At 40.4% G+C, this 10,857-nt stretch overlaps 1 gene segment (V, D, J or C); it reads left to right on the top strand.

The window, feature by feature from the left end:
* The first annotated feature begins 3,876 nt into the window (after positions 1–3,876).
* Positions 3,877–4,403, top strand: LOC104126618. The segment is given in 2 exon segments: positions 3,877–3,925; positions 4,018–4,403. Coding segments are annotated over 2 exon segments (435 nt in total).
* The last annotated feature ends 6,454 nt before the right edge of the window (positions 4,404–10,857 follow it).

A 10,857-nucleotide genomic window follows, 5' to 3' on the forward strand; every position in this document is an offset into this window, starting at 1 on the left:
CCTATACAGGTGTGTCTATCTAATTTTGCACCATGATTTAAGCTACATTAATATATTTTCATGTCTTGTCACAAGTATGGAAGATGGTTTGAGATGATGTCTCTTTTACAGTTGAAGTCATGGAAATTCTTTAACCTCAGGAGATGGTTAGATCAGAGGATGGACTTAATCAGATGGAGAATGGGGAAGAGAATACCATTGAAATAGGATGCTCAGAAGAGAACAAACCAGTGATATATCTGTTTTTACTTATATTAAAGTTGTCTAAAAAATAAGAGGGGGAAGTGGTATGTGCAGCCCTAAGTGAACTTGGTAAGTCAGACCAGAAATTTGAAAGAAAGACTAGAGTGCCCAGCATAATATAGTAGAGAATACAAAATATTCAGCCAAGATAATCTGTGCTGATAATGGAACAACACTATCTGCAATAAGAAGATATTGAAAAGAAAGCAGCCATCTCAATGAATATGGATTGAAATTCTAGGACTGAGTAGAAACTACATTGTCAGTGGCCTAACAGTAACGGCAACAGTCTTGTGCTGTGCTGAAACTTCCATGACCCTCAAGTGCATTGAGCAAGTAACACACAAGCATCTGAAGCAGAGACGCTATCAATGAGTCAGGGATCTCCTGAAAGTAAAACTATTACTCAGCCCTGGATAATAGTAGCATTCAAAATTCTATCAATGAAGAGTGCTAAGAGACCCCTGCAAATGAGCTAAATTATTTCTCAACATCTGTTGATGGTGTGAAACAGACAAAATCCATGCCGAAACCCATACTGAAATCCTTCTTTGTGTAACTGGTTCTCATCAGAATTGTCGCTTGAAATTGAATTGACCAGAGAAGAGGTTCTGGGACAAGCAAATGACACTAAATTGCCATCATCAGATCTTTTTCAAATAAATACCCTGTAACAAAACTGTAACATCTGGCTTACAGAGAAGAGTGTGTAATCTCTCATGTAAGATGCCCTTGATACCTATGACTGGAAGGTGGTAAACGTGACACTAATTTTTAAATAAATCAGAGGAATCTAGGAAAAAAAAAGGCATTTTTTCTACATTTCATCTTGGCTTTTTTTTCCTGCCAGGATGATAGGAAATTAAAACAAATTAACTTTTTTTCATAAAAAGCAGTGGTTTTGTTAAACTTTTTTTTTATTGTAGGTGTAATACTTTCTCTTTTTATTTAAAAACATATTTGTAATTACTGAAGCAGTTCTCAGCGTGTTTCATTCTTGTAAATACTAACCTTGCTAATGTATTTTTTCCACATTTTGCAGTTTCAGAGTCACAAAAATACCCCCAAATAACTGGCTAAAAGGATAATAATATCATTTGTGGGGAATGGTGCAGGTATGGGAGATGGCTATATATTTATTCATATGTATCCTAGGTACATAGGGTATACAGTATCTGAACATGCTGGTCCAGCTTTGTATAATAGCCTGTTAGGATGTAGCAGTGTTCAGTGGTCTGGTCTCACAGGTAGTAGTGCTTTTCAAAACAATTGCCTTATATGTCGTGAGGTGTTGCTTTCATATGTCCCTGGATACCAAATTCATGAAGCCCGTGTTGCAGACAATCATTCCCACTGAGAAGAAAGTAAGCCTATCCAGCACTGAACTGATGATTACCCAGGTCATGCTATGCTCAGAGCTACAGCAAGACATTTTGATACCTTTATTTTTACAACTTCATCAGGCTCCTTCTGACTCAATCCACCTTCATGGATCTGATAGTGCTTTTGCTGTGGTATCAGCATATTTGTCTCCATTTGACATGCCCTTTCAAGATCTCCACTCCAGGCAAGGTCAAGAAAAGGGACAATAAAGTGGGTGTCATTGCTTCTGAGTGGATTCACAGAAGGTAGATTCACAAAGGGATATAAAATGCTTAACTGACTTTTGAAGTACCCAAGGTAAATTTGAACAATCATTAGATGCTTAGAACTTTGTGCTTTCACATTTTTACTGGTAAGAAAATCCTGACCAATAAGTTTCTGCCTATATCCGTGTTCCAAATAGTCTAAACCTAAACCTTAAGAATGGTAAGCAGCTTGGTGTCTAAAGACTTGACTAGATTTGTCATGTAGCTGTTTGCCAGTCCAATTTCTCAGGAGAGCACAGGAAGTCCAACCTCCCAACAAACTCACCGCCAGGAGTAGGTGATGATGTCTCTCCCTCCAACTGCTCACACTTAGTAGTCCTGGAAGTAAAATGCACAGCAGGAAATTAGCAGACTGGGTTTTATTCCTCCCCTTGCTTGCTTTGACCTTGACTTAACAACTGGTGTATAACAGGATGCTGTGGGTCAGGTTTTCCACTTTAAATTCTTTTGCTTTGTATTAAACACTTAAATATTTATTGATCAGACACAGAATCTGTCCCATGTGAAAGTTCTAGGCTATAAATTTTGACTTTTTATAACAGCAGGAGAACATTTGTCATTAATGACTTTGCTATACCTTACAACATAGTACACTAGAGAGTTGGTTTGTCTAGATTCAGATCCTGGACTGAAAACATGACAGTGGGGTATTTGAATCTAGATATTCTCCTTGAATGCTTTTCCTACTATATTGCGGTAGACCACTCCTCTGACCCCAGTCCCACATAAATCTGGAGAAAAAATCCTATGTGTTCTGTGTGAAAGCAGGTTTCTCTTTCCAGCCCATTTACCTGGGTCTTAGGACAACTTTTACAGTATATCTACATCACTAGTTAGGTACCTCATCAGCTACTTCACACACGAGTTCCCTCCCTCAGCTGCATTATGTTGGCTTTGTGACATCCCATTCTTAATATCAGCTCTGAGATCTTTCTCCTACACATAAACAACTTGTGTATTTATGAGTCAACACTTTGAATTCAGCATTTCACAGTCATCAGTTTAATAAGAGACATGCATATCTCTGGTGTATTAGTTCTAGTCCCCTTTCCATGCAGTTCTGCCAATGCAAAAGTAGAGAACCATGGGAAATACAGTCCCTAAAGATCACTGTAAACACTGATTCATTCCGCCGGATGATATAATTTTCCTTAAATAAGGCAGAATAAGTTCAGAAGCACAGATCTGAGGTTATTTGAATTTGGCATTGATCTCTGGGGCCTCATTTCAAAGCAAATGGCAAATGTGACTTCTGTAATGGTTCCCACTGTGCATCCGAAATACCATGGTAGGACAGTGATCGGTCTTCTTAACACAGGTTAAAAGATTGTGTCAGAGACAGTGATATCACTCTGAATCCTGGAAATTTGGTTTATAATTAGTGCAGGTACTGCTGGGACAACTAAGGGAAAAGAAGTTAGATGTTTGCCTCAGGAACAACCCAAGTTTCCTTCACTGTTGGAGTTTGCTAAGGCTACAACAGGGTCCCATATAAAGCTGTTCCTAAAACAAGATCTTAAGTGCTGGCTATGACAGATGAAGGAAGAAAAATAATTAAGGTCTGAGCATATCTATTGCATTTGCTCTTTTCTCAGAAAAAAAGAAATCCAGCACGAATACAAAAAAAACCCCTGCTTTACTTGATTACACTAAACATTTTCTGTTGTATTCTGGAAACAAAATATCAAAGGTAAAATAAAGCATATAAGGGTAAATAAAAAGGCAACTGTCATATATGACAATATTGTGTCTGATAGAATAAGAAAAAAATTCCACCTGAGTCAGTTTGAAACTTTCTGTGTGTTTTCAAAAGATGATACACTCCAAAAAATGTGTTTGCTTGAAATTTCTTGCAGGAAAAAGTTTCGTTTTCAACATAGATTTAGCTGTTACAGAGATCTCTGCTATTGGTTTAAAAGAAACATGTGAAACAGACCTATATAAGTCTCTTGTAGGGGCATGCTCACTGACTACTGAAGCAGAAATGAGGATGTGGACAGCTTTGTGTGTGGCCATGTACTTCTTTGGAGCAAGTAAGGCATCAGTAGAGCCATGATACCTGCTCTGCTCTGGGAGAATGTATCTTACTTGTTTTACTGTGCTTTGGTTTGGTTTTGTCTTACAGGAGCTAAAATCACCCAAACCTCAAGTCTTGTACTGAAAGAAGATGCGAACGCCTTTCTGATGTGCAGTCAAAATGATAATCACAATTTTATGTCCTGGTATCTGCAGCAGCCAGAGAAGGGGCTGCAATTGCTCTACTATTCCGTGGGTGCAAATCTGGAGCAAGAGGGTGACATTCACAATGGATACAAAGCTAACCGGTCAAACCTCGAAGATTTCTATTTGCAGATTTTATCTGTGAAGATGAGCCATTCGGGTGTCTATTTCTGTGCCAGCAGTTTGGACACAACAGTTGAAAGTCACTTGCTTTCTTTACATAAACGTCTCTTCTTTCCAGCACCTTCCCTCAGAAGGGAGCTGCTCTCAGCACAGGAAAAGGTTATGTAGGCCTATTGACAAAGCATATGTTGCCAAGGAGTTGGAACAAGAGAGGCAGAATAGGTCTTTGAAATGCAGGTTAATTGCTGAACTCCTCTTTCCTGATCAGCCCTTTATTCTCTAGCTATCTCATCAGAACAATCAATAAGGAAAGGAAATGGAAACTGCAATCTACACAGCCACAAATTATTATCCCTTAAACCATTTTCTTACCTGACACAGAACAGTTACTTGAAATATAGGTATGTCTAGGTCTGAAATACTTTAAAGATAGTGACTTGTATATGCACTCTCATTCCTCTCTGAATATTATCAAGCAGTGCTTGATAATGCATTTCACTGTACTTGGAAAGGTTACCCTAATCACAAGAAATCTGTATAACTAAGATTGTCAATAGAACCTAAACAACAGATGATGTAAGAATAGAAGATAAACAGAAGTAATATGCCGCAGATTGGATTCAAATAACAATAGAGCAGCATGGTCTGCAAATGCATAGACACAGTACTGAAAAGTTACATGTGTATGGAGGATATAAAGAAGAAAGGGACATAGTACAAAGTAGCATGCAACTTAGAACAAATTCACATTCAAGAAAAACAGTATTTATTTTTCCATTTATTCAGAAATTGTTCTAATTGTCCAGTTTACTCCTGGCTACATAGTGAAGCACATACCACTATATGTGTCACATCTGTGTCTTCATGATACCACTATATGTGTCACATCTATGTCTTCATGCCTTGTACTTAACCCTCTTTCACAGCCTAATAAGCAGCAACACAGTCTATGTTAATCTGGTTTATTCCTTCTCTCTGTGAATGAGTTCTTAGGGTTTTTTTCTCCTGGATGACTTTGTGATGTTCCTCATTCAAAGTGTTCTCTCTGACTTTGAGCTAAGCCCTAATATGAACACTGCTTGAGAGAGCATCCGTATTTTGAAGAAAAAGTGTAAAGGGATGAACAAGCAGGATGTGAATGTAATTTTATTTACTATATAATCTCTCTCTCATGGAATATTTCAGACTTGGCATGAAGAGTCTTGTGTCTCACACACGAAGACCTACCAGTGCCTTTCCAGCACCACCATTCTCCCAGGTAGTGTCATTGATGCAGTGGAATTAGTGTTGTGGTTTAACCCGGCTGGCAATTAAGCACCATGCAGCCACTCGTTCACTCCCCCCTCTCACAGTGGGATGGGGGAGAGAATCGGGAAGGAAAAAAAAGGTTAGAGCCGTGGGCTGAGATAAAGACAGTTTAATAAGAGAAAATAACAATAATAGTAATAATGAGACTGGTAACAGAATATACAGAATATACAAAACAAACGATGCACAACACAATTGCTCACCACTCGCCGACTGATGCCCAGCCCGTTCCAAGCCACGATCACTCCCTGAGCCGCAATCAGTCCCCGCTCTCCCCGCAACTGACCGACCAACTAATCCCCCCCCCCAGCATGACGTTATATGGTATGGAATAGCTCGTTGGTCAGTTTGGGTTAGCTGTCCTAGCTGTGTTCCCTCCCAGCTTGTTATGCACCTGGCTGAGCAGGAGAAGCTCAAAAAGTCCTTGAGTAGTCTGAGCACTACTTAGCAACAACTAAGAACATCAGTGTGTTATCAACATTCTTCTAGTACTAAATCCAAAACACAGCACTATGCTAGCTTCTATGAAGAAAATTAACTCTATCCCAGCCGAAACTAGGACAATTAGTCATAGCATGAGGTACTCTTTGGTGTAAGCATTCAATGATGATAATAAAACAAATTGTCCTGAATTGTCCTACAGCAAGAAAGCACTAAGCAAGTCTTTATGATGTGTAAAAGTCACCTGCATAATATGTTAGTTCTGAAACAAATAATAATCTCTTTCCAGACAGAGGGGCTTCAAAAGGTTTAAAGAAAGGATGTAGAATGGGACCATTCCATAATTACAGACACAGCATCCACATTCTGAGATTATTCTTATCCCAGTCTGAGTTATTTCAAATTATATTGTAAATGCTGTAGGGCAAAGGAGTATCTATATTACCACATATGCAGGATAAGCATACTGAATTTACAGGGAAAATTTCAATTTGTGGTTATTACACAGCATTTCTTCATTGGGAAAGGAGTTCTTGGATTACAGGCACATCCCTTGGGGAAAAGGTGAATAAACCTTTATCTGCATCATTTAAATATCAACTGGCTGGCTATTGAGCAGAGCAGCTTTGCAGAAAAGCAATTAAACATGAGTAAGCAGCAAGGCTTTTCAGCAATGAAGGCTAATTATATTTTTGGTTACATTAGCAAGAATGCAGTTAGCATGTTGAAGAACTTGTGAGGCTATATTTGGAATACTACCTCTATTGCCTGTACACACACACACCCTACTCCAGCCCCAGTACAACAGAGATATCAACAAATTGTAGAGAGTCAAGTAGAGAGTCACTAAGGTGATCAGGGGACTGGAGCAGAAACATAAGAGGAAAGGCTGAGGGAATTGGTTTTGTTCATCTTGGAGAGGAGCAGGCTGAAGAATGGCTATTTGCATGACTCCAACTGCCTAAACAGCATTGGAGTCTTAGAGGGGCATAGTGGAAGCCAGTAAGAACAAACTGCAGCAAGTTAAACTCTCATTAGACATAACAAAAAAATGTTTCCTCTTGAGGGTGCTTCTGCACTGGAACAGATTTCTCAGAGAGCTTGTCAAATCTCTGTCCTTGAAGAGATTTGGAAATCACCAGGACAAAGCTCTGAGCAACGTGATCTGGCTTTGGAGTTAGCCCTGTTTTGAACAGGAATTTGGGTTGAGAGATTTCCAGAAGTCCCCTCACATCAAAATTTTTCTACAAGTATATGATATATATCATCTTGTTTTACTGGTTTGGGATACCTAGAAAAAGATTTTTTTTTTTTTTTTTAATTTGTAAAAACAGGTCAGCAACTCCCCAAAACCCACAAGTCTTTCGTTTTTTGTGCATAGCACAACAGAAACAGCAGCTGCACATGCAAAACGCATCTGTAGACTTCAGTAACAAGAAGATTGTGTGATAACGTGAGACAAAAAACCCACCAGCTTTCATAAGGCCCATATGTGTCACTATTTCTGTCCAACTGTAATACAGTGAACAGAGCTGCACCCTGTGCCTCATCCTGAGAGGTTGGGGTGGTGTTGTGGTAAGAGAGGCTTATGCGTTATAAAAATGTTTTTTTGAGTAAATGTCAAACCGCATCCTGTTTTGGCTAAAATTCAACTGCTGTTCCCTTAAAGAGATATTTTCAAGCACATTTTGGCACGTCATTTGCTCTGATTCCGAGGTACTGTTTTCTGCTGAGGCCTTCACAGATATTTCCCCCTTCTGTTGAAGACCCTGACTATGCTAGACAGAAGCTCCCTTCAGGGTGTCCACTCTATGCGTCCTACTCCTTCTGCCTTGGTATTGCATTCCCAGATGTTCTGCTTCTGAAGCTCCACAAGCACTCTTCTATCTTGACCTGTATTATTCCTACCTCTGTTTAGGATACTTCTATACATAAAAGGCGTGACTCTCTTCTCTGTTTATTCCCAAGTGAGCTGCCCCTGAATTATCTATTGCTTAACTTGTGCCATAGCTTAATGACATGCAAAGTAGATGAAAGATCTCCAGAAACACTCTCCAGTATTAGTAATCCCTTGGTTTTACAGTTTATGCTGCACAGAAATGTGCAGCAATGTCCACAAACACAGCTTTAAACACCCCCTGGAAGTCTTTTCCTCCTCTTTACTGGCACGAAATTTCTATTTCCTAGTCTACCATGCCCAGAAAAGTCACCCCTGAAAGATTCCCCACTTCTGAAAGAGCTGTACTAGCCCTTGGAGATGCAGTATGCTACTTCACTTAGGCAAAGTCTACAGCATTGAAATACCAGGACTACGGGGAAGATCCTGTTCATCCTGCTCATCCTTCCCTTGCAGTCCTTCACTCTCTTTACTTCCCTTTCGAGCTTATAAAAAAAAAAAATTCATTTAATCTGTTTTGATATTAAGCATCCTCTTCCCCATGAACCTACAAATACTGCTTTTAGGCATGGGATTTAGCAAAACCCCAACTGTTACATGTCCCAGACAATGACTTTTCTTTTTTTTAGGCCACTTGCCATCATATGTCCTACCATTTCACAGTCCAGCAGGTTGAAGTGTAATCACACAGCCTGACATATGCCCTCATACCTTACTTAATTCTGAAGTATTTTGAATCACCTAGTTGGAAATCCCTTATCTGCACCCTCCTGACTGTAATTCATAAAATTATCAGGTACTAATCCCACAAAATCTGTTCTCTCCTTTCCCATAATTAATGTTCTGCCTGCTTCAAGTGATGAGGGACCCAAAACTAGATGCCCTTTTCAAAGCAACATTTTTATCATAGCCACCATAAAGAATTCCTGCTATGCATATTTCTTGGGAGATGTTGTTTCAGCTATGCAAATGCTGGCTCCCACAGGAAGATCAGTACCTCTGGCATGTGCTAACAAAAACGTTTGTGAAGGAGAGTGAAAGAGAACTGGCAGATGCACTCAAGTTTGGTGTGAGCCTCTACTTACCACTCAGTGTAGTCACTGAAGTCTTCTGATGGAAACCATAAGAAAACAGTACATATCTGTTGAAACAGTGTTAAGGTTTTGAAGGGTTCAGGAGTAGGAGGCTCCATCAACTCCTCTCTTCCCTCTCTCCCCTCACTATCTTCTGTGATCTAGGAAATTTTGGACACAGGATTTCACCAACTGGAAGGAGTGGGGAGCTGTTTATTTTCTTTCTCCGGACCCTGGGACCCTGGCTTTTCCCAACAGATAATTATCCCCTAGTTCATGTCACATTTGGCACAGAACTTGCTCACAAACCTTTTTTGCTTCTGTTGTGTTTTAACCCGACAGGCAGCTGAACACCACACAGCCACTCTCTCACTCCCCTGCTCTCTCAGTGGGATGGGGGAGAGAATCAGAAAAAAAAAGGTAAAACTCATGGGTTGAGATAAAGCCAGCTGAATAAAAAAGTAGAGGGGAAAAAAAGTAATAATAATAATAATAGAATATACAGAATATACAAAACAAGTGATGCACAACGCAATTGCTCACCACCCGCTGACCGATGCCCAGCCCATCCTGAGCAGCGATCCCTCTCCCCTGGCCAATTCCCCCCAAGCATGACGTTGTATGGTATGGAATAGCCCTCGGGCCAGTTGGGGTCAGCTGTCCTGGCTGTGCCCCCTCCCAGCTTCTTGTGCACCTGGCAGAGCAGGGGAAGCTGAGAAGTCCTTGGCTGGTGTAAGCCCTGCTTAGCAAAAAATAAAACATCAGTGTGTTGTCAACATTCTTCTAGTACTAAATCCAAAACACAATGCTGTGCCAGCTACTAGGAAGAAAATTAACTCTGTCCCAGCTGAAACCAGGACAGCGTTCTTTACTTCAGATTATATCCTCTTGCCCTTTTTTTTTCAAATGCTAATTCTCAAGTATATTAATCCTTTGCTTGGATTTTCAGACAGCAGTCCCTGGCCATCAATCCTCCTCCTCCTAAAACATAAGTAGAGCTCTAATTTGTCCCTTAATCTATCTTTCAATTCCTGAATAGTGTTAGTGCCTTGATCTGCAAGTTTTCTCCAGCTTATGAGTTTTACTTCAAGAATCAAAACCTCATCTTCTGTCTTCCAGGGACTCCCCCACTCATACCCTGTCTGTGTTTCTCTTTGCTTTTTCCCCCTTCTTCCATGTCTTTATCTATCTTCTTGAAACTGTCAAAAGCAAAAATGACCTAGAGGGTCTTTTGCAATGATCAGGGAAAATGTGGAAAAAACTGTTATGAAAATAACAGTTACAACTGTAAGACTGATCACCTCTCTCACTGATACACAGAGTAACTTAAACATGACCTGACTAAAATAGAAAAGATAGGTATAAAAAGAAATAGAATCATAGAATCATGGAATCATAGAATCACTTTGGTTGGAAAAGACCTTTAGGATCATCGAGTCCAACCTTTAACCTAACCCTGCCATCCCACCGCTAAACCATATCCCTAAGCACCTCATCTAACCTTCTTTTAAATACCGCCAGGGATAAGGACTCTACCACCTCCCTGGGCAGCCCATTCCAGAGCCTGACAACCCTTTCGGTGAAGAAGTTTTTCCTAATGTCTAGCCTAAACCTGCCCTGGCGCAGCTTCAAACCGTTCCCCCTCGTCCTATCATCTGTTACCAGGGAGAAGAGGCCGACCCCCACCTCACTACAGCCTCCTTTCCGGTAGTTATAGAGGGCGATCAGGTCTCCCCTCAGCCTCCTCTTCTCCAGACTAAATAACCCCAGTTCCCTCAGCCGCTCCTCGTATGACTTGTGTTCCAGGCCCCTCACCAGCTTGGTTGCTCTCCTCTGGACATGTTCCAGCAACGCAACATCTTTCTTGTAGTGAGGGGCCCAAAACTGAACACAGTATTCAAGG

The sequence above is a fragment of the Egretta garzetta genome, unplaced genomic scaffold (assembly GCF_000687185.1).
Source record: "Egretta garzetta isolate BGI_Z169 unplaced genomic scaffold, ASM68718v1 scaffold85, whole genome shotgun sequence".
Lineage (NCBI taxonomy): Eukaryota > Metazoa > Chordata > Aves > Pelecaniformes > Ardeidae > Egretta > Egretta garzetta.